The 25,102-nt window shown below is 39.6% G+C and overlaps 1 protein-coding gene across 1 annotated transcript; it reads left to right on the top strand.

Moving 5' to 3' along the window:
* Window positions 1–7,737: 7,737 nt before the first annotated feature.
* Window positions 7,738–15,342, top strand: LOC149280925 (homeobox protein DLX-6-like). Its single transcript, XM_089499903.1, has 3 exons — window positions 7,738–8,065; window positions 11,966–12,159; window positions 15,100–15,342. Exons 1-3 carry the CDS (start codon window positions 7,738–7,740, stop codon window positions 15,340–15,342), a joined length of 765 nt encoding a protein of 254 aa, XP_089356029.1.
* Window positions 15,343–25,102: the final 9,760 nt, after the last annotated feature.

Here is a 25,102-nt window from a genome sequence, read left to right as displayed (position 1 = left end):
AATCTAATGGAATACATTGCCGCTGTCTCAGACATTGCAAGGAACGGTCTTGCAATCAAGAGGTGTTGACTGGAAGGTGGTGGCACTCCATGGGCTCTCAGCTTAGCCCACTAGGCCGCAGTGTCATTCACCGGAGCCCACAGAAACACCATTCTCTTTGTGGATCTGACCTGCTGAGAGTTTCTACATTTAAAGTGGTTTGTGAATTAGGCATACTGAAGAAAAGTCTCGTGTTACCTACATTGTCTCGCTAAAGGTCCATGGCTGGGTTAATTTAGGATTAACGTCATGCAACAATAATCTCAGTGACCCCTACACTAACGGGTCAGCAATATCCCTTCTGGGAGAAGTGGAAGGAGAGTCCCAAAAGTAGTAATTAACAAATTAAACATTTTAAAGTAAAATATTAGCTTTTTCTGGTAAAATCCCATATTTCAGACTCATCGTGAACCAGCTGGAACTCCACATACCGGCAGGTTTAATCTAGTAGTAGCAAGTAGTCTAGAACCCTCTGACACATTTAATTAGAGTGAGATCGTTAGTGATAATGTCCCTTAAAGCTGATTATATCATTATAAGAGGTATCATTAACCAAATGATAAGTGATTATTCCACTCATTCAGTGAAACTATTATTGTAGGCGACCAGCGTCCTAGAGATTTTCTGGATGACGATATTCCTGTGATCCAGAAAATGTAGCAGCTGAGGCTTCAGACGCCACTTCTGTGCGCTAGTAATAATCTGATTGTACTCTGCAGATAGAAATACTATCATGTAGTAGTATTGGGCAGGTAGTAATACTCTGCATGTTGTAGTATTAGGCAGGTAGTAATAGATACTTTGCTAGTTTGCAATATTCCTGCCCGAGCCTGACTGGCCATCTGGCAGATTGTAGGCCGCTGGCCGATAGCGCCCCATACTTACCCAATCTATATGAAGTATTTTATTGATACACAGAATAACATACATTCAAGTACAGAGCTAAACTATAACATAAGCAAATTTGTCACTGCCCACCTTGAGACATTACATAAATGTATAGGGTAATAGGCATTCCTGGGAACTCTCTGGGTTTGAGGGAGCGGGGTCTGGACATGCCCCACTCCTCGCCCATTCACCTTTTAAATGGGGGTGTTTCCCGGGATGTCAACGGGAACACCCACTGACACCAGTGGGAACGCCCACTGACATCAGCAGGAACACCCCCGTCAGTGGGCAGTTCTGGCTGCGTCCAGCAAGGGTAGGCCCCGGGTAGCGGGAAATCAAAAGGTTTGATAATAGGAAGAGTTATAGGGAAGGGTTATATGGAGTAATAGGAGGATTTATAGGGAGGAGTTATATGGAGTAATAGGAGGAGTTATAGGGAGGGGTTATATGCAGTAATAGGAGGAGTTATAGGAGGGGTTATATGGAGTAATAGGAGGAGTTATAGGGAGAGGTTATATGGAGTAATAGGAGGAGTTAGAGGAAGGGGATATATGGCGTAATAGAAGGTGTTATATGGAGGGGTTATATGGAGTATTAGATGGCATTATATGGAGGGGATATATGGAGTAATAGATGGCGGTATATGGAGGGGTTATATGGGTAATAGGGATAGTTACACAGAGGAAGAGGTTTGTTAGCTGCTGGGAGACATTATAAGGAGCTGTAATAGCAGTTAGCGGGGGTGCAGTCTTTAGCTGTCACTCATAAATTAGTTAATAGGATTAACGAGCGGTGCAGAGGCATGAGTGACAACACCTCAAACTCGTCTATTACAGAAGAAAACCTTGTTTCCTACATTATTTATAATGCTTTGTAGGTGGCGGGCTGTCTCTTTATCCTGGAAAGTGTGGGAGTTACTGGAGACAATCTGTCTGCTCCAAACTGTCACACACAGGTGGGACACCTGTCTCCACATTAACCCATTAAACGCCGTGTGCCGGGAGATGAAAGGTCAGTCCCACCTGGAGGAGAGTGATCTAATGACTATAATTGTTCTCCAGGGGTCTATTAGTCAGTGCAGGCAGTGCTTACGGCCCCCATTATTTCTTCTGGCACCGTGGGAACGGGAGTCCCCTTCTATCGACCACATGCCCGTTATTTTTGGCAAGTCCATACGTTTTCAAGAACCGAGGCTCTCCTTTTATGTTGTTTTTTGATGTGTTATAAGCAAATAGGTAGTAGTTGTACCATAATTTCTTGAGAAAGACCTTTGTTTACCATGGAAGATACAGAAATGGATGATGTGAATCATACACATCAACCAATCCTTTGTTGGGAGTGTAATTATTTTGTTAAAGAAAAGTCTGATAATTATCAGTTAAAATGTTATCCAGTACAGTATTTGTGAGGTCAGGCACTGATGCTGGTCAAGAAGGCCTAGCTTCCAATCTCTTCCAGTTCATCACAAAGGTGTTCGATGGGGTTGAGGTCAGGGCACTGTGCTGCCGGTCAAGTTCTTCCACCCCAAACTTATCCATCCATGTCTTTATGGACCTTGCTTTGTGCGCTGGGGTGCAATCATGTTGGAATAGAAAATGGTCGTCCCCAAACTGGTGCCACAAAGTAGGAAGCAATGCATTGTCCAAAATGTCTCGGTACGCAAAAGCATTAACATTGCTCTTCACTGGAACTAAGAGGCCTAAACGCTGAAAAACAGCCCCAGACTATGATCCCTCCACCACCAAGCTTTAAATAAGATCACCAATGTCAGAATCCTTCGCATTTAACCGAACTGCTCGTTGGAGATAAGGGCCGATGACTCCAGTGGGACGTTAGGAGAGGTAGGATTGGTGCCCGCACTGGTGGAGCTATCCATAGTTGAGAAGCACCTAAATATGAACTGTTGTGAAGTATAACCTCTGGTCCCTTCCCCAGTATTAATTAGGATTAAGCGGGCCAGGGCAGACATCTTTAGAAACCCTCTTTAGAAAACCGATCAGACGGGGCAAAACGGGGCAAAACGTTAAATGGTAAGAATCCCACCATAGTTAAAGTATGGACACGCGTGATTTAAAACATGTAGAACACTCTATGGCAGTCGGGCTACCTGGACAGGGGATGTGGGACCCATCGATGATGTGGCTAGTGTTTGCCTTTGCGTCAGCCTAAACGTTTCAACACGCTGACCCACCCAGCAAATACAATATATTTCTATTACAAATATTTAGCTGTGGAGATTTGGAAATCAATGTAGGAAACGCGAACCTCAAAAGCCTTTAATATATGCCAAATAAAATACCGTACAGAACGGCCAACGACATGGAGGTGCGTGGGAGAGACGGCACAAAAATAAATACACGTAAACACTGCCATCAGTGACGTTATAGGGAGAGATTATATAAAGTAATAGGAGGAGTTATAGGGAGGGGTTATATAAAGTAATAGGAGGAGTTATAGGGAGGGTTATGTGGAGTAATAGGAGGCGTTGTAGGGAGGAGTTATAAGGAGCAATAGGAGGGGTTATAGGGAGGGGTTATATAAAGTAATAGAAGGTGTTATAGGGAGGGGTTATATAAAGTAATAGAAGGTGTTATAGGGAGGGGTTATAAGGAGCAATAAGAGGAGTTAAAGGGAGGGGTTATATAAAGTAATAGGAGGGGTTATAGGGAGGGTTATTTGGAGTAATATGAGGAGTTATAAGGAGCAATAGGAGGGGTTATAGGGAGGGGTTATATAAAGTAATAGGAGGAGTTATAGGGAGGGTTATATGGAGTAATAGGAGGAGTTATAGGGAGGGGTTATATGGAGTAATAGGAGGGGTTATAGGAAGGGGTTATATAAAGTAATAGGAGGAGTTATAGGGAGGCGTTATGTGGAGTAATAGGAGGAGTTATAGGAAGTGGTTATATAAAGTAATAGGAGGAGTTATAGGAAGGGGTTATATAAAGTAATAGGAGGAGTTATAGGGAGTGTTATATGGAGTAATAGGAGGACTGAAAAGTTATTTCCTCGGGGTGAATAAAGCTTATATTGTATATATAAATTGTATATATACGGACATGAGAACAATATATTACTTTTTTGAATACTACTTGGAAGTTAAAATTGAGGCGACAATATTGAAATTGCTGTACGTCACCGGACCCCATATTTAAGGTGCTGTTCCACTTCAATGTACTAGTATGTTAAGCAAATTCATTTTCTGATCAGTCATTCCCCCTGAAGGTTCAAGCACCCAAGATGAATAATGCAGCATTTAGGAAACACTTTCCGTTTCTACGGCAACTGTCTATCAGTGCCAATTCTTGTGTCACATGATAATTAAGTGCTCCTGGCAAAAATAAGAAAAAGCTACATTTTAGAAACATTATTTCTAGGAAGGGTGCGGGCGTCCAGCAGTACTAGGAACGGAGTAGCGTTACGTACAAAAGTGTTAAATTCTGCAGACTAGGTGGAACAGCACCATTAAACCAGTTTCTCACTCCTCGCTCGCCCAGCTCCTAGAATCTTGTGAGCTGAATATCGAAGGAAGATTTCGTTGGCAAAGTGCGAGTGGAAATATGTACCGTAATTACAGAGTGGGTGTTATGACTGAAAGGTGTTCTGTTTATTTTGGAAAAGGAAGCGTTCATCAGAAGGACAGCATGCAGCAAGCACTCCGCGACATACACGAAGAACATGTATGACACGGACTGACCCTTTAAACCATTCAATTGCAAGCTCTATGGGCAATTTCTGTATTTCTATTGCACTTGACCAGTTATAAGCAGCGACGAGCTCAGGGGCAGTCTCTAGAGCAGTCTCAGGAGCAGTCTCAGGAGCGGTCTCATGGGTGGTCTTAACAGCTCTCAAAGGCAGTATCAGGGGCATTCTTAGCCAGCATATTTATATTTGGCGCTACCTTTGGCCTATTACAGGGCACCCCTGCCCCTCTATTCTGCAGATCTCTCTTGGGGTGATCAAGCCCTCCCGATGCCCCGCTGCACAATGGCCCGTTTCAAGGGAGATCCTTAATCTGACCAACTGGCTCCAAGGACTGCATAAAAGGGGCGATGTATGCCTTTAAGACACACCCACCATGATACGACATCATATCATCTTAATATCATGTATTAAGGAAGCTGACCGCAGAAAACAATATGGGGGGGCAACAATATTAATAATACCGCACACCACTAACCAGTGAATATACAAAAATAATGTATAGGAGAAATCTTTGATCTTCCAGTGATTGTCAGCAGTTAACATACAGAAAACATAATGAAAAAAAAGAAACAACGCAATCTGTATAACCGATATTATTGAAGAATACTCCCAAAGAAGCTCACCCATATTTAATTGAGCAATATATTCTCATTTGTTTCACATGGAGGGTTAAAAAAGAACCCAAAGGATAAACCACACTGTACTGTTGAAGAACCCGAGGAACAGTATTGAAATCATCGTTTTTAATGACAGATATAAAATATATCTTTCTTATATATGGATCCGGCGAACACTCATCTCGGGACTCACTGGAACAGTATGGTCTCTGGTAACAGTCTATCCAAATGTAGCTATTCGGCTCCACGCCAGAAGCAAAGTGCAGTCTGTTGATCTCGGTATACACGGACGTGTATAAACACACACTAATTGTGTAATAACACAATGCTATATAAAAAAACAAAACTGGTGAAGAGCATCAAAGAATGTTCCTGCCTGGGGTGCCATCTGGTCTAGGACCAGCCTTGGACTTTCTTAGTCCACCTAATGGCATTCTGTAAATGAAAGCGCACATGCAGATGTGTTACCGTCCATTTAACTCTTTTAACAGTCCAATGCCATTAAGGTGTCTTTGCTCCTGTATGCAACCGACCCCTTAACACATAAAACTATATTTTGACCACTTATTTTTCCCTTTAAACAGATTGTGGACATAGGTCACCCTGCTCTGACCCCTAATGTGTCAATAATTTAACTTAGAAGGTTTAAAGTTCTATTAATAACCCATTTGAGCTGTCAGCGTGAAATATAAAGTGCGATAAAACTCACTCTGATATTTTAAATGTTATTTTTAAGCCTAATTTGATGACGGCTTAGTCAACTTTTTTCCATCTGAGGGAGGACTGGGATGGTGTTTAACTGTGGGGTGTATCAAGCCGTATTTCGTAGCCAAAACAGCTGCAGAGTTTCTTGATGTATTTTAATCCAAACTGATATATAAAGTGTCCGTCCCAGCAGGGAGGAAAGTGACCTAATAGGTTAAAGGGTCAAGCCATGTAGCATCAACGAGAACTAGTTCCAGCAAAGTTTTTAATGGGTTGGTGCCATGTGTCAAGCGACCTAATGATGGGGACGTGTTCATTTTAAACATATGGTTAACTCCACCATGGACCAACGTGGCCTCAGCCAGTCTTGACTTCTTCAAACACAACGTCCCCAAAGATTCTTCAAGCAGAAGGTCCAGAAAGCTTATAAAACTTGCCCCATTTTTTTCGTTTTGGACCAACAAAAGGTTTTAACTTCAACTAAAGATCCTAAATGCTTATAGGCACTAATACTGCTTTGTTTGGCCCACTTCTAGATCTGGGTTCAGATTCTTTCAGGCCAAATGTGGAACATTGCATTGTACATTAGCAGATGAGCTGAGGTGCACCCCAAGCAACACCTTCCACCACCACAACTGGAATACCACTAAGAAGGATGGGTAGAATTATTGCTAACCCAGGTGTCTAGCGGAGGTACAATCTGAGCACTTGGGGCAGAGACCTCTTTGTTTCTGTGTAGCCCATGCATGTTCTTACGGATATCACGGTGGGATAACGTCACATACCCTGTGTTCTCTGTAGAAATACAAGTGTCCGCCAAAGGAACAGCTAAGATATCGGTGCCATGCATGTGCGATACCCTCTGAAAAACAAGAATGAGATTTTCAGGTGGTACGAAGCAGCTGAGTCACTCTATGTAACCACTGTAGGTCCACCATTCATATGGTGGCCTGTGTCGTATTTACACATAATTCGGAGCTTGCAGTGGTACACTGGCCTTTTAACATAGACCAGATATCCTGCCACTATACATTGTTTAGGTCCAAACTATCATTTTAGACGCTTGGCTAGTTTGGTAGATTGCTTGATCTTCAGACACACATGAAAAGACAATCGGCATTGGGTAACTATGTCCCATACAACTGGTCCTTTGTAAACACCAACACAGGAGGACACCGGCACATAACCACATATATATGTTTTTAATTTAACACACATGTATTTATTTAGACACACATGTACATCATAAACATATGTTTGTATATTGATACATTTTCACATTTTATTTTATACTCGCTTCAGTCTTGTAACAAACAAGTATCTCTTAGTAGTACAACTGGTTGTAAACTGACACATAACTAAGCAGCCCTGCGAGTGTCTTGCCTTCTCTTTTGTTTGCATGGTTCATGTCCCTCCTCCCTATCTATGTCTGTCCTCTCTTGTTGATCAGCCTGCACTGGAGCAAGTTCCAACCTGCAGAGTAACCAGGTTGTGAGCAGCCCTCATTGAAACATCTGCCTTCACCAAGAGGCTTGGAGGTAATTATATTAATGAGGGCTTCCCTGGGGAAGAATCTGTGACATCAGGAGAGGAGCTTACCAATAAGACAAGTGGAGGAGGTTCTATGGGGTGTGTGGGAGATCTGTAGAGCAAAGACAAAGTAACAGGAGGCAAGAGTTTAAACTGAGTGACTAGGGGTTGGAGAGAGCTGGAGATGGAAAATGGTCATGGGTTACCTTCAAGGGTGGCGTAATCTTCTCCAGGCTGTCCTCTACTCTCCGAAATGACCTCCTTAACAGATACTTTTCTGGACCCATCTAAGTCTGCTTTCTTTGACTTCAACCATGTATCTACACCTTCTCCACAGTCCCAGCACTCTCCAGTCTTAGGACATGGACATTACCCACTACCTGGTGTCCACTCTATTGGACATGAGGGGTTCTTCTCTCCAGGGGTATCAAGCTATGGACCCAGGTCACTGGGATACCCCTACTCAACATCTGCTTCCCACCACCCTCTCCATCAACACCATCATAGTGGGAGTTCGTACCTGAATTACCAGCAGTTCACCAGTAGCATGGGGCAGGGTGACAGAATCCAAGAGAACCCAGGTGAGTAGAACATTTTCCAGAATCCCAGTCCTCCCAGTGTGTGTTTAAATGTATCTAGTGGACTGCATCCACTAACAGCCCCTAACCAGCGCCTGGCTGTGCATGATGAGAGTTGCAGCACAGTAACAGATGGAGACTCAGAAATAATGCATTTTACTAATTCGTTGTATTGAAATGTTCAGCAATTTGCAAGAAATACACTTGTATTTGTCAATATGTGAATTATTATTACTATTATTATGATTATTAACTACATCTTGCAGTAAAAGCCATAATTAGTCTAATGGTAGTTGTATTCTCTGCATAGATCACTGCATTCATTATCTTGTTCTTACATCATAACCATTTTAAGCAAAGTGAAAAGTAATTTTTAACTCTTTAACCCCTTGAAAGCCAAATGTTTGATAAAAAAAATGTAAACATAACAAATAGTCTAAGGTTATTTACTTTTATTGATTCATTTTACCATAATATTTGGGTATCAGAGAAAGCTAAATAATTCATAAACTATTTGTTCCATCCCTGGCTTTTATCTGCCCTGTCCTGATTGTTAGCTCTGGGGGACAGAGGCCTCCTATGTATACATAGATCTTGCAGTCACCTATTTTACTTACTGTAACCATCTTTGTGCTGCCATTGTAAAGCACCGTGTACACCTGCAGTGACTAGGTAAATGAAATATACTCGCACATTATATTACAATCCTAATTATAAATACAGCTATGAGGAAGTAGGTTTAACTGATTTCAATTGGAATACAATAGCTACCTAAGTAATAATATCCAGCTCATTTAACCCATTCATTCCATGCAGCCTGCTGAAAATAAATGACGGTGGCGCTGGATACAGGATAGCTGCTTATTGTCATAGAAAAATGCACTTTTTTTGCACTAACGGCAAAATAGATACCGGTGATAATGAGATTTGGTGTTTTAATCTGTTGTAATCAGTTTTGACTATATATATCTATATATATATATATATATATATCATCATCATGTTTAAAAGGTGTATATATATATATATATATATTAAACATTATTTACCTTATTTAAGGTAAGGCTGAAATATTGGCATGGCGTTGATCACAGTTCATGGTTAATATCTCTCCTTTGATTTATTTTAAATAATGTTTCTGAATATTAGCGAACTAAACAAATAATAGTAATAATAAGGAAAAAGAAGAACAGCTTGTTTTATATTTTTTTGATTAACAAATATTTTATTTATAGTAAAACTTTATCTGGTAGCAAAGAGCTAAGTGAGGCGGATGTGATATTGTGGTCTGGCTCGACACAGACAAAATTACTAATGAAATGCTAGGGCAACTCTCACACAGTTTTCTTATCTGGAATAGATTTTGATAAATATGTATTTTTTATATATATTTTATGGAATAATCAAAACCACAATATACAAAAAAAATGGATTACTGAAAAATTCAATGTGACCTCTTTTTATTTCTGAGACTTTCTCACCCCTCCTATATTCTTATATATATATATATATATATATATATATATATATAATCATTGTAAATAGACATAGGAATGTGTACATTGTGTGTATTATTTACACAATATCCTTAATATGTTATCGTTTTAAAATCACATTTTTTTAATAAATATAAATATCAAATAAATTTATTTACTCAAAAAAATATTAAGATAAAGGTTTTTTTTCCTTTTTTTTAATTGGTAAACATGAAAAAGTGGTCAATATTCAGATATACTCTAGATTATCAAAAGTAGATAATTCCTATTAAATCTTTAAATTAAAATTTTTTGCTCTGAAAAGAAAAAAAAATACATTTGTAAATATACTATTTTTTTATTTCACGTATGTGAAAATTAAAATTGAACATATTATACAGAAATGTGCCTTTTGAACATTCCGTTTATCTGAAAAACATGTTTCTGCTTCAGATTTAAAATAAATAAGTGCACATTATTTTTAATAATATGCTTCATTGAAGAAAACATTTGAGTTACATAATAAATCAAAACAGGGCAGGAAATTATTGCCTTCCTGGTATTTGAAGCGTTTGCAAAATTTAAAATTTCTGATCTTTTTTTTTTTTTTTTTTTTTTTTTTTCCCTAAATCCACATTTTGCTGACTTTATGTATTACCGTGTATTGTTCTGTTACCCCAAAAAGAGAAAAAGAAAGACAGGGATCAAGGGCTACCCCCCCTCCCTCCTTAGTTTTGCCCTAAGGACAAGGGTAGTTTAAAGACATGGGGAAGCAATCAGGTGCAATTATAAAGAGGGAATTTTCTGAAATTAGGTAGTTTAAAATAAAAGAAAATTAGGAAAGAGACAAAATTGCTTTAAATAAAAAAAGGCACACAAGGGGGGCTTGTAAATTTGATCTTAGATTTGCCCCTCTTCTTGGAAAAAAGTTCTGTGCTCGTGGGGCAGACACATATAAAAAGAATTATTATAATAATATGAAAATGCAATATTTTTTTTCACATATATTGCTTTTAAATGCGGAAAAAGATTTCTGATCCTTTATTAGAAAATTAGACACAATAAAACCGAAAAATCGGATATTTTAGTTTCAGCAAACTTCATATAAGTTGACCAAACACCATAAATCAGGTGATCTTTTTATTTAAAAAAAAAAAAAAAAAAATCAGGAAGTTCACCCATTCCGACTACGGATCCGATTATTAGGAGAAAAAGAAAAAAACACCATATAAGGTCTGCAAAGATGGCGTCTTCCTATTGTTTTTTTTTTGCATTATGTTAATAAGAAATAATAAATAATAGGTAATTAATCAGGTAATTTAACATCACGAGCTCCGGCTTCCAATTCACTTTAAAGGCTTTGTATACCTTAACAATCCTTCTTATCTCATCCTTCCATCTTATCTCTATTGTCTCTTCAAAAGGGAGCTGATGGGTTGAAGTAGATGAAGCAACCTGTAATTATATGACAAAGACCAAACAGAAACCAAGTCCTTGCCTTTAAGGGGGTTTATTGTTTTGCTTTAAGGTTACTATTTGTAGAATTTGTCAGTAAGGTTCTTCAACCTCTCTCCGCTTGTCCAAGTCCCCTTTCTCCTTAAAGTCCTGTCCTGCACAGTACCATCAAGTGGTCTTCTTCGTCTTCCAGGCCTCGCCAGCTTTCTAAGCATTCATAAAATTCCTACAAAATGTGGAATTTCTGCATTCCAAATATTTTATTTCATGACCCTCCATGACTCTTTCAACATGGCGTCAAAATGTCCCATGTCCTTCTTCTCAGTTTCCAGGTCCCACATCTAGAAGGTTATCTCTAAGGGTTTGTAGAACCAAATAAACCATGTGGGCCACCTATATTAGTTTGAGTTCTATATGTCCTCTAGATCGTAAGCCTGCGAGCCGGACCCTCTTTACCTAATGGGTCGGGTCGTCTTAGTATGTCGGTTCTGGTCTTCTCAGACCCTTTGAATGTATGGACTGTAAGAAGAGCTGCGGAAATTGCCGGCGCTTTATAAATACAGGCTAAGAAGCGTAATTTAATTTTTATATGGTTATATGACTTATATATGCATTATTAGGGCCTTTAGGGTTGTAGAACCCTGCGATACCCTCATACCCAGCAAACATTCGGAGCTCTTAGAAGAGAGGAGCATCAGGGGAGGAACATGGGCACAGGGGCCCAAAGAGGAGCTGCTTTTTGTTGAAAGGGACACTTAGATTGTATGTTATCATCTTGTTGAAAATATATATATATGTTTTAAGCGTTATCACTTTGATTTAACTCTCGCTTCCACCAGCAGCTTTCTCCATAAAATTTATACCTCCAGGCAAATCAAATTTTTTCTTTCCGCAGTATAAATCTCGCGTTTCTGCCAAACGTTATGTATTTGACATATTATGTTTTGACGGTTGTCTTGTGTGTCTTTTTCAGACATGGAGAAATCTACCGTCATAGAAAACGGGGAGATCAGGATTAACGGGAAAGGGAAAAAAGTGAGAAAGCCCCGGACGATATACTCCAGCATACAGCTGCAGGCGTTGAATCAGCGCTTCCAGCAGACGCAGTATTTGGCTCTTCCGGAACGGGCAGAACTGGCAGCCCAGCTCGGCTTAACACAGACTCAGGTGAGAAGCAAAGGATTCTGGTTATACCGCGCCGGCTCCAAAGTAAATAGGATGCTTAGTGTTTTTAAGGTCAGCGTTGTGCAGCTGGCTGCATCACCGCATGTATATATACGGTGTATGTGTATATATATGTATTTATATATAATTTATATATATATATATGTAGTTTCAGGGCCCGACTGGGGATAACGAGGCTGCTCTGGCACTTTAAGGCCAGAGGCCATCAAGTGACGTAAGTAGGGCCAAGGGCTGTTATGAGAGGCCGGGCGTTGCGCTTTTACGCTCATGTAGCGCGTCGGTCATTTCCAGCTGTGGGCACACACTGCAGCACCCTGATTAGATGAGTACGGGGCACTGTTGGCATTTGATGGCTAGCCCTGGCATGAATTATTATACATCATAGTTACTATTGTTTAAGGCAAGTGCCTGCAGCGGGTCTGTAACTTGGCTAGTGTTTTAATTGATCGAAAAAGGAAGCATTTGATAGCTTTTTGTGTAACTGACCAAACCGTTGAATGCATAATTGTGATCTTTAGGGGTTGTAGAACCCTCTGATACCCTCATACCCAACAAACATTCTGAGGTCCTAGAAAAGAGGGGCACCAGGGAAGGATGGAGGGAGTCCAAAAGAGGGACTGTCCCTCCTAAACAGGGCTACTTGGTAGGTATGTGTTTAGTAAACAATGTGGTAGCACCTTTGGGGTCAGCGATCCCCCCTAACTGCCCCAGATACGCTACTCTGCGCCTTTAAATCACAGCATGCCAGGATATGACATCATATCCCAGTGCTCTGCAGCGAGGATGGCGGCCATGGAGGGGGTAATTTGGGGCACTGGGTCAGATTTAAGGCAGCACCCAAGCTGGACTCCTGTGGCTGTCGGCTCGCTGACCCTCACTTCTTTTGCCCCCCCTTCCGCCAAGAGTAGTGAATAGATTGTAAGCTCTTAAGAGCAGTGCCCTCTTCTACGTCTGTACCTGCGTGTGTTAATGTTATTGTCAATTCTGCGCATTGTCAACTTTAATGTTTTTGTTAAGTTTTACTTTTCTTGTGTCCGTCTTAAATGCAAGACGGACACAGGACAGCGAGGACATGTACGGCACGTATGTTTATGAAGCATGTGCTATGTAGAATTAGCGTGTGTGATTGGTTTTTCCGTCTTCATGCTAAATTCAGATATGAATGACGCAACGGATGCAGCAACAGGGGGCGCCGCGACAATACCTTGATGGCTGCTTAAAAATATGACAATAGTTCCTATAATAAGAAAGAACCCCACCATAGTGAATTGGATCGTCAAATCATATAGTTTCCAGCCAATTATAAGCAGATTTTTAGTGTTGGTATGTCATGCCCTGTCCCATCGTTGGTGATGCCACCATGATAGAACCTTAAGACTGTGTCAATGTCAAGGAGGTAGTCAATACAGGCAACGAACGGTTGCTTTCTGAGCCATGTCGGCGATGTCTCGTTTGAAGAAAGCGTGTTGGGCAGGAGAGGATAAACCGTATATCGCGCGCAATGAGAATTAGGTGTGGAAAAGAGACTCTAGTGTAAGTATGAAATATGGTCTGATCACCATAGCTACCAGTGGGATCATGCAAACCACAGGAAGATTCTGTTGGTTGCTATGGTGATAAGGTCCCTTTTCAAACCTTGCAGTAGAGTCACTTATTGTATATATATTGCCTGCAAAATGTGTTTTGGGCCGCCATCTTGCCGAGCCATTTGGCAGCGGGCCGCCAGCACTCACAGGAGCTCGAGGTTGACTCGGCAAGCTGATGCCATCTTTGTGGCGCTTCATTCCAGATGCTTTGGTTAATGGTTATGTTCATTTTATTATAGTGTTTATTATTAAAAATCTATTTATTTATGATACTGTTACACCATAATAAATTCCAATATGGCTGGATAAACATCATTTTTTTTTTTTTAAAAGGCATCCCCTTTGCATAGTTTCACAGAGGCCCCCAAAACAAATACCTTCTCTGTAGTACAGTGACAATAGTTACGGTTAAACGGGGGTGGGATCGTTGTCTGTTCGCGTTTCACCTTAGGCGGCTGACGGATACCGGGTTACATATCAAATATACAATTATAATTTAATGCTTTCATACCGTATGGACTTGCTCAGTGTAAATTTAAAGAGATGTCAAGGGGGGGGGGAATGAGGTTACAAAGTCTACGTCTACAGGAGTCTGAACGGCGTTTGGCGAGCCAGAGTATATCATGCCAAACACACCTCAGGGGCAAATGCATATGGGGGATTCTACAGAATTGCCCCCATGCCCTTAAAACAAAATCCACGTCATTTTACGTGTCCTCTTAAAGACAGCCCTACGTTCTCACTTGTGTTAAACAAATTACAAACCAAAAATAAAAAAACATAAATATATATATATATACATATTTTTATAATATATAAAATGTATTATATAGATAGATAGATAGATAGATAGATAGATAGATAGATAGATAGATAGATATAGATAATAAAAAATGACCATGAAGCTATTTCTATCATTTAAAAAAAAAATAAAAAATTAAAAAACCTTATTGGTGTTGTAAGGGTATTCTTATATTTATTGTATATTTTATTTTTATTTTTTTAGATTTTATTATCATTGTATAAGGTCACACTTTATTTTACAGCCTTCTGGATTACAAAGAGTTAATCCTTAATAAAAATGTGTACGTTTCAAGTTCGTTCTGGAGTCGCGGCTCTACATTTTTGGTCGGTATTTTCTTGATATCAGTTTATGTAAGCGGCATTGCGCGAGGGGAAAATAAAATAACACAAATGATTAATTGCATTCTTGTTTTAACAAGAGGGCAAAAGAACGCTGTACTTGTTCGTAATAAGTTTTTTTTTTGCTTTCCTTTTTGGAAGAATTTGTTAATGTCGAGGAAATTTATTGTTTGTTTTGGTTTTTTTTTACCAGGTGAAAATATGGTTTCAGAATAAGAGGTCAAAATATAAGAAGGTCATGAAGCAAGGTCCATCTGTACAGGATTCAGATCCCATACACACGTCATTATCGCTCTCCCCGTGTTCTCCTAACATGACCCCCATGTGGGAAATCCCCCCAAGTGGAAAAACAGCACAACTACCTTCTAGTTACTTGAACAATTTTAACCCTTGGTTCCAACCTCATGACACTTTATCAAGACCGCCACTTATGTAGGAGACCGTTGGATATTTTTTTTTTTTTTTTTTTAGTCCAGATTTTGATATTTTTGAAAAGCTTTCCAAGTGCCTGAAGACACAAAAAGTGGGAAAACACTGAAAATTTAACAATTTGATTCTCGAGAAGGAGTAACAAAAACCAAAACATGTGTTCTTCATTTTGTTATTTCATAGGGGACAGATAGAAGTTTTATTAAATGATCAAGACTACTTGAATTTCCACTAAATTGCAGAAGAACTAAAAATAATAAATGTTCTCGTCACGTCGTCAACAACATGACCATTACGTACCTTTATACACATTCTTCTAAGAGTTACTTGAGGTTCCACTAAAAAGCATGAGGTTTGATAGATCTCAAGGAACCGAATGATGGGCAAATTAAAAGAAACTTATAAGGTGTTCTTGGTTTCCACCATAGAAATGGAGATGGGAAATGGTTGGTGACTTAAGAAGGACAAGTGTCACATTTTGATTGTTATGAACATATGGTGGTGTTTGATCTGGAAAAAGAGTCTTTAGAGACATCCCTTGGTACAGAATAAGGTTGAGGTCAATTGTGGTCACTTCCATAACCCAAAATCTGTCCGACAGCGTTGTAGGCCTTGTTTAATTGTGGTTTTATCAGTGCCCTGTACCAGAACGGATCTTAAGGACACGTGGTTCCCTCCATGATAATTCTTGACAATTCCCGAAAGCTACATCTTGTCTCTTGAAAATAAAAATGAAAATGTAATAAAATGAAATTAAAAAAATTAAATTTAGAAAAGTCTCATTCACAAAAAAAGTCGAGACAATTCCCCAAAGCTAATGTGAATTTTAAAGAATATTTAGGATTAAACTAAAGCGTGATTAAGGAGGGGTGCTCCCTTTTTTTCTGAATTGCTTCATTTAACTGGTAAAAAAAAAAGAAAAATTATTGATTTTACACCCAATTTGAAATCACATGAAAACCCCAAATTAAAACCTAAATATCCACATTTTTTATTTGACGTTAACTTTTTAGGAGAATTTTTGTTTACCTATATAAATGTATGTATATATATCTATATTTAAAAGTGTGTGTGTGTGTATATATATATAAATATATATATACACAAATACCTTTCCGTATATACTTATATTAATTTTTTTTCTCATTATAAAATGTTTACAAAACTCTGCAGGGATATTAGTCTTTTAGAACCGACCCGTTGACGCCGAACATTGCAAATCATGGAAATTTTTTACAGAATGCAAATTTCTATCATTAATTTAACAATTTATAGCAATGTTACCACTGTTTCGGAAACCTTTAATTTATAAAGGACATTTTATTATTGTATTTACAATTCCAGCGGAATTTGCTGCCCTCATCATTAACCGTTTACTGGGAATTTTTTTGTTGTTGTAAAAATGTATATGCCGTTCAGTTTAATGTATTTACAACTGCTTTGTATGGAATAAGAAGTACATAGGTAATTAAAATTTGTAAAAAACAAACAAAAAAAAATATTCGAAAATTAAAACCATTCTGTTTCAAAATGTGTATTTTAATATTATGAACAATGGAAATAAAATGGTTTCTTTTTTAATATTATTTCACTAGGGTCTCCTGTTTAGTCTTTGGTTCTTCGACCCCTGTAACATCTCTTATTACTCCACAATATGCCCTGATCCCCCAGGACCTACCACCATGCCTGATGTCCTTCCTACTGAGTGCCAGCACAACACATAATAAGGCAGCCTCCTTTTACCCCGTCCATTGACCAGCGGCTCACGGGGAGCTGATCACTCTTTACATAGTTCATAAGGCTGAAAAAAGACCTAAGCCCATCAAGTTCAACCCTTCTACCTAACCTTTATATTCTTGATCCAAAAGAAGACTCTTCTCCTGTTTTTGTGGCATAGGGACTGCTGCCCCCCCAGACCTGCCTCCCTAGGCCAGTATACAATGCTGGCTAAGATGGTAATATTGGCTTTTAAACCTAAAAGCAATGTTAATAAAAAAATACTTTATACATTTTCAGCCATATATCAGGATTGGATGGGTAATATTTGCCTAGATCTTTACATTTTGAAACACTAACCTCTCATTGTACCTTTTTCACCGAAACCACCTCCTTGTTTGTGACTGCGTGTATGGAGGACCCTTAGAAGGGTCGACAAAGCTGTTTTGTGCTATGTAGACAGTGTCAATAGACAGCGCACAACACGTGAGATCTGAAGGCTCCTTGGTCTACCTAACTCTTAGATGTCAGAACTTCAAACGCCTCCCATCAGCAGGACCTGCCAGGTGATGAGTATCGTCTTGTCTCACATCTGGGGGAATGTTTAGCAGAAAACCTATTTCCTTTTAAACCAACTGAGCAATGTGTGGTTTTTGGCTATCGTTTCATCTGTCTCGGGGAGGACTATATACGGAGCACTTGAGCTTTCGGGTCATCTCGTCTGCATATTTGTGGGGGATTTTAGTCAATTCTTTTCTCATTCAATTTCCTTTTCTATTCTCTTGTAAACTGTATACAGATAAAACTCTTCCTATTACCCCATGTAACCCCTCTCTATAACTCCTAATTTTACTCCATCTAACCCCTCTTTATAATGCCCGCTTTTACTCCATATTGCTCACTATAACCTCTCCATATATCTCTTCCTATTATTCCACATAGCCCAACTCCTATAACGCCCTATTGCTCCATATTACCCCTATAACTCCATATAGCATCATCCCTATACATTTCCTGCCCGTCCCCCGTATAATCTCTCATTGGTAATCTGCTGCTATGTATTACGAAGCGACTGGTTTATTTTCTGTGTCACATCATTGCTTCGTATTGAACAGCAGCCAATAGAGCTGTTGGAAGATTTATAGGGGATTTCTCTATGGGGGAGTTATTTGGGGTTTTTTCCCAGCTGGGCAAACAAAGAGGTGTGTGTGTTAAAGGAGCAGACAGTTCTTTTTCCTCGGTGCCAATACACCCAGCCGTTTATCAGTTCATACGCCTCATTTTGGAACGCATGCTTTTTTTTTTATGTGTGTAGGCTTCGGATGAAAACACCAATTATGGTAAATGTGTCAAAAACCTATAAATTTAATTTAACTTTTGCGTGTACTGATCAGGTTTGGCCGTATCTTATTACCTGTTTTCGGTGACAAGTCTTGTATTTAAAAGCATGTTATAAATAGCATTAATCTACGTACAGAAAGCTATAGACAGGGATCTGTTCTGCATGGCTTGAGTATGGCCGCCATTACTGAGGTCATATAGGTAAGATTTGGGTGAAATACTGACAGAAATATTCATCTGTGTGAATCTGGAAAAAGCCAGTTTTCAATCTAGAGGGAGTCTAACGCTAATTGATTTTTAGCTAATTGATTTTTTTAGCTAAGATCAAGATCAAGATCGAGGATGCTTGAGGTCTCATTATGGAGCCACCTTTTGAAGCCACCAGGTTAGATCCAATTGACCACTCATCATTAGTGACATTTTGGGTGAGGGGTACACCCATTGTGAGACCATAACCCTTCCCATGCACATTTTTTTCCACACCAGCCTGGTTTATAGTTAGGTGGTGATATTTTCATTTTTATAATATCAGCATTTTTATAAAATGCGCCCCTATGGCACATTTTTTTTGGCGTTAGACATGTGATCCTCTTTTTTGCTTGATTGCATTTTTTCCAATTGCAAGCACTGAAATGTCCATGAAGACTGGGCTTTTTGGTGGTAGATGTTGGTTGACCTTTTGCCCCCCATATCCCCTTAAAGATTTTAGTGGACCTTGAATAAGTAAATTGGGGGCCTGATGTTCCTTTTTTGGCCATCTCAGAGGATGCCACCACTTCTGACCTATCTCCACCAACAAGCCACTGCCTGATGCCCCCTTGATTTTGTCACCCCATATTTTGCTCTTTTTGTAAGTTTAGAGAGAGTATGAATCCATGAATCTATAGATAGACATAATAGGGGTAAACTGGAGATACTACAGAGGGCTAGTGGTTAACCCTCAAGCTCTATTATTCTTCTTACTATTCATTATTTTTAAAATAGGGTATTTTATTATACATCTATATAATATATGTGTGTGACAATAACTTACTCATTTACCTAATGTGGCTACCCTACAAAATGTTATTCTACTTTTATTATTATTTATTGATGGTCCAAAACAGGGTTTCTGCATACCTTGGATACATATTAGATAGCTATGGTCCATATAGTTTATTACGGGTAGGTAAACAAAGTTTAGAAGTTAAGAGGTTTTTTTTCACTTTTTCACATTTTATAGTTTAAACCCCCAAATAAATTAGTTTATTTTTTTTTTAACAAGGTTCTGCAAAGCTTTAAAACATGTTGTTGAGAGAGACCTCACCATGTAACATGCCCTACGTTCTATATGTAGTTTTGTTTGTATAAAACCCTTCTGCTCTCTTCTCAGCTGATCGTGAGACGCATCTTCTCACCCCCTACCACCGTTAGAAACATCAAAAACATACCTTCAAACATTTGAAATGATCAAAGAAAACCCCAGGATTTTCAGATCTGACAGAGAGAAACTGTGAAAGTCTCTATTTCGTGGATTAGTCTCTGACAAGCGAGGACTGGGAGTGGGCAAAGTTTTCATACAAGGACACTGGTGTCCTTGGGTCGTTTGGTGAAATGCCCAACGCAAAGTCTACTGTTCGTAGCTGAACTAGGGTTGGAGGCTTCTTGTGTCACAGAAGGTTACTGAGCCTCGGGGGCAACATTTGATCTCTGGGTGGGGCAAAATTTGGCAGCATTTCTGCCCACTCATGTTCACTTATATAGCCCATAAGGAGCAGGAGATGGGGAACTCCAGAGGATCTTGAGTAAGGCCTAGCAGCATGCGGTATTCATACACTGAATTGATTTAATGATCTATTGTATAAATTATACACACAGCCCTCTGTCAAAAATTTTGAGGGACCTGGATATTAGCCTGGTGATGTTTTTAATGTATACTCACAATTGTAATTGCATACAACACAACAATGCCACCCCTAAAGAGGCTCAACCCTGTGACCCTGCACAGGGTAGTACATTTTGTTTTATTATGAAAATGCCCCCCGTGCACTGCTTTCCGCCCCAGCTGTAGCGCTTGTGGGTGGATGGCCTGGTAGCTGCCCAACGCATTTCTTGCTAACACCGGCCCGGTGGAATTCTCTGTGTGTTATTCCTTGAAGTGGGTGCTGGAGCTCTTAAAGCAGCGCCTGGTGATTTATACTTTAGAAGCTGCGCGTATAGTACATAGTGTTGAAACTGGTCTGTCCTGGGGGTGTTCCTGTCATTCTGCGAGAGATATTACAAGGTGTGCAAGATTCCAGCCTCCAGCCCTACCAGAACATGATACTTTAACCTAGGGAGAGGTTACAGGGGCAACAGTGTCTCCAACTCAAGACATATTGAAGTGTGCGTGCTCGTGAGTAGAATGTACACATATAGTTTACACTCGTAGGTACTTTATTTTAAATCATTTTTATAAAAGGACTTGAACGGAGTTCCCATGATACAATTTTTTTACCTGTACTATGATTTTTTGTAAAATAAGTCACTGCATAGTGTTTATTTTTGGTTATTTAGCTTTTTTATATTTTATATATTTTATATTTGCTCTATATAAGTATTTAAACATTCATAACTGATGCAAATCAGCTACACAAACATACCGAGTCCTATCTTTTTTTGTTACAGGAGAACCATCTCACTATTAAAGGTCTAAGCGGAAAGGACTTAATAAGGACTTCATAGTATCTGCCGTAAAGCAGTCAACACAGTGTGGTGCATGAGTCTGGTGTTACAGGGAATCATCTCATCAACATCTTAACCATCTACTGGGAATTGACTTAAGAAGGACTTCATAGTTTTTGCCATAAGGCAGTCGACACAGTCGTTATGTTACAGCAGAACCATCTCATTATTACAAGTCTATGGGGAAATAACTAAATAAGGACTTTGTAGCATCAGCCATAAAGCAGTCAGCACGGTGTGGTGTTACAGGAGAACCATCTCATTATTAAAGGTCTATGGGGACTTCATGGTATCATCATCATCATCATCTCTAACTACAGCCGCGACCCTCAGGTCTGCAGATACTTGTAAAAATAGCAAACATAACACACCTTTCTTTGGTGTATTCTATGGTATGCAATATAATTTTTTTCTCATAGGATGTTTTTTGAATATAAAAATAGTAACACATTCAACTTCATATATTTACAAAAAATTTAGAAAATTGGAACTGCTTCAGAAATTCATGCTGGGTAAACTACAGGGTTAAAATATTGCGTGTCTTACTGAAGGGAGTTTCCTTTACACACCTAAAGCCGGTTCTATTTATACCTTAGTGCAGGAAGAATTCCAAAAAAATATTCCAAGCTGTGCTCTAGAATGTACGGTATAGCGATGGACGTATAACACAGTCTCTGGAAGTGCTGGGTTCAAATGCGGTTACCTGCTGATTTCAGACTTTGTCAGATTGTATCAAATAAAAATCATATAGGATAGTGTTTGGATATTATATTGATCAACAGGTGCCGTTACAAATTGGAAGATGCAGGGATATTGTATTCTTTGGATGATTTCAGGACCTATAAGCCAATTTTAGAGTGACCAAAAATGTGCCCTCTCTTAGCTAGGTCCAGATCAATTCTGATTTATGTTCCTATGACCTTTAAGCATGAAGAATATTGGTTCTCGGGCCTCAAAGAACACAAATAATACATGTTACATGCTTCATATGGGTTCTAACTGGGGGAGGCATTACAAAATGTGTGTGGAGCAAAAACACGGTTTGGGTTGATTTCGACTCAATTTTTGCCTTTTTTTTTTTATGACCTAAGTGGTGCTCTAGGCAGCTATGTATTGAGGCCAAGCAGGACTAGGGTGGTGATAGCTCCTTTCCCACCGTATCAGGGGCAGATTGGGTTTGGGTTCTCCTTTGGTCAGGTCTAGGGCAGTACCCCTGAAAAATAGGTCATTGGGTTTTAGAACAATAATAATAATATATAAATAATAAAAAAAAATTAACAGAAGCCTACAGTTCCAGTACAGAACCTGTTCCTTCCTACTTTTCTGTTTTCTCTAGGCATGCAAATTTCTTCAAGACACATATCCTTGCCTTGATTCTTTTTGTGTTATCCAAGGACCAGCGTGGCGATAACAGTTGGAACATATCTAGCCTTGCTTTTCGGACTCCATCGACATGTATTTCATAAGGGTGCCATCATGTCACCGTTTCTGAGACATGAATTATAGAATATGGTATGGAACAAGCTGTCCCTGTGGTGCAGATTGACCCTTGTCCTATCCCCATCACTCAAGTGGAAAGTTAGGCAACCCGTGGCGTCAGACTGTCCCTACAGAAAACTAGGTTATGTCTCAAGCAACACCCATCAGCGGGCTAGTGGTCACAGGTCACCTACCTGTGTAACATGTTTGTCCAGTTCAGCAACCGAACTACAGATCTCATTAGAAGCCAATATAACTCACCAAACAGGAATCCTGCCTTATTAACAGTCGCACTCATCAGGACAGCCATTTACATTCATTAGAACGCAGTCTCAACGCCAGGCGGTCTCTTCAAATGGGAAGTCATTTCCCTGGAATGGAACATCCACCAAACTTGTAAAAGAAAAAGTTACCTAAAAATAAATAAATCGCCATCTGTTGTTTTCTGATAAAAGGTGAAAGCATTTGTTAACATGATAACCAGATGTCCCCATTGCCAGGGACACATCTCATCTTGATATTTTAGAAGTCTCCCCTGAAACACTATTGTACAGCTCTGTGACATATGATGGCACTACATAAAACAATAATTGTCTTTTAAATCTCATAAATGTTGAATACCCATGGTCAATGGCTTGATTGGTTGTCCTGCCACTGATTGGTTGCTTCTAGCAGCCAATGAATGGAAAGAATAGTCTAACTGTGGAGGATGCTGCAGCTTCTACTTCAGCTTAGTGTTCATTTTTTTCCGTTTTTTAAAGCATGTATATTAAAGTACTCGTAAATTTTATTCCTGATTCCATTTTTTGTACGTACTTGCTGCTCCTTTTGTACATACTTGCTGCTCCTTTGCCTTACTTATCTATTGTATTTATATTATATTTCTATATTATATTTCTGCTCCCAAAAACCCAGGAGACATTGAACCTGGAATCAGCGACCCTGGTGGAGCTTTGAGATCCAGCATGCTTCCATTCACTGACACAGAGGGCAGGTGAGACCCAACATGATCTTGTGGAATCCACCAGGAGGACATCTTTCTCATTAGCAGGCGGTTAAAGCGTGCGCTCTTTTAAATGTTGCGTTACTCACTCACTATAATACATTCCTCAGGATGTATTAAAACTCTCCTTACTTACTCCTCTTCCCTCCTCCTCCCCATTACTGTCTCCTGTCTGTCTGCTCCTCCTGTCTGTGTCTCCAAAGCCCTGGGAGAAACTAGAGGGCGTTACTGGGTTAACCCCATCGTGCCTACTCATGTGACCAATTTGAGGCGGCAAACGCTATTTACCCCGTTCAAAGGAACATAGTTAAGCAGACTTTTTTTTTTAGTACATATATATTCTATTCTTTAGGGGGATAATATCACTAAACAAAATCCTAAAATGTCTAGAGTCAAACGTTGAGGCCGAGATGAATGATGGAGCCAAATGACAGGGCGAGCCTCGGCATGGCTACTGTTGATTTAGGTAAAGGAGCTATATGGAGCTTTACTGGACCCCCAAAGCCAAACCAAAGTGATACGCCAAAGCTCATTGGTTTTTTTTTTAATAGATATCTCGTCTGTTTTGATTGTCTTGTTACAATTACGAAATATGAGCCTATGTGGTAAGGTGTTTGGTGTGTCATTGAGTCATGTCATTTGTGTTCCTTGTTTCTTTCCACCCAGCACAACCAGATTTGGGAACAGGCAAATTAGGTGGTTGCGCAGTGAAGAAATATGCGAGTTCTGTTTTGGCAATTCAGGGAATTGACCTTGGTTAACACCAGGGGAGGGCTGCTTATCTTCAGTCTTGGGGAACAGGTGGACCAGTAGTAGAAACAGCCCCAAGAACATACCCAGCGTATACTATTTTGACCAGTCCCTAAGAGTCTAACAAAAAGAGAATACATAAAAAAAACACACAAAAAATTCTTACTAGAGCCCATTGTTATCTTAGCCCTGGTGGCCTTACATAGAATTGCATGTAGGCCAGAATGATTAAATCAATGCACCCCGTGGGCAATTACCCTCCTGTCTACCTTATCTGCACTTTCCAGGGTAACAATGAGTCAAGTGCCAAGTATAACGACATGGTTAGAGCTATCGTTGACAGTTGACATTGCGGTGCTAGAAGACCAGAGACCACCGTTCTTGAATATCCATAAGAACTTTGGGAAGAGGAGACCCTTGTCAGTGGTTTGACGACTCTGCTCTAAATAGGAGTTTTTGGCAACCGCCGATATGTAAAATTTATATACTTTTTCATTAAATTAAGGTTAAGTATTCTACATTCTGCTGGGTCATACTTGACGAAATGCCCTAAAGCAGGTATTGCCCGTGGGCAGGTATTGCCTGCTTTTAAGACATGTCTACCTAGTTTTCAACTCTGGTCTTGCTGGTTCTCCTTGGGCAGCCGCTGATTTTGTCTTTTTGGCAGTTACAGCTAATGAGAACACAGGGACAATGTCTGTTCTCTATTTTCGTTCTGGTATTGTTAGATATCTGATGCTCATCATATGACACAGCAGAAGGACGGAGGAGGCCC

Source organism: Sceloporus occidentalis, unplaced genomic scaffold (assembly GCF_023333645.1).
Source record: "Sceloporus occidentalis isolate IW3139 unplaced genomic scaffold, rSceOcc1.0.p SCAF_143, whole genome shotgun sequence".
Classification (NCBI taxonomy): domain Eukaryota; kingdom Metazoa; phylum Chordata; class Lepidosauria; order Squamata; family Phrynosomatidae; genus Sceloporus; species Sceloporus occidentalis.
This window is presented reverse-complemented; position numbering and strand designations above follow the sequence as displayed.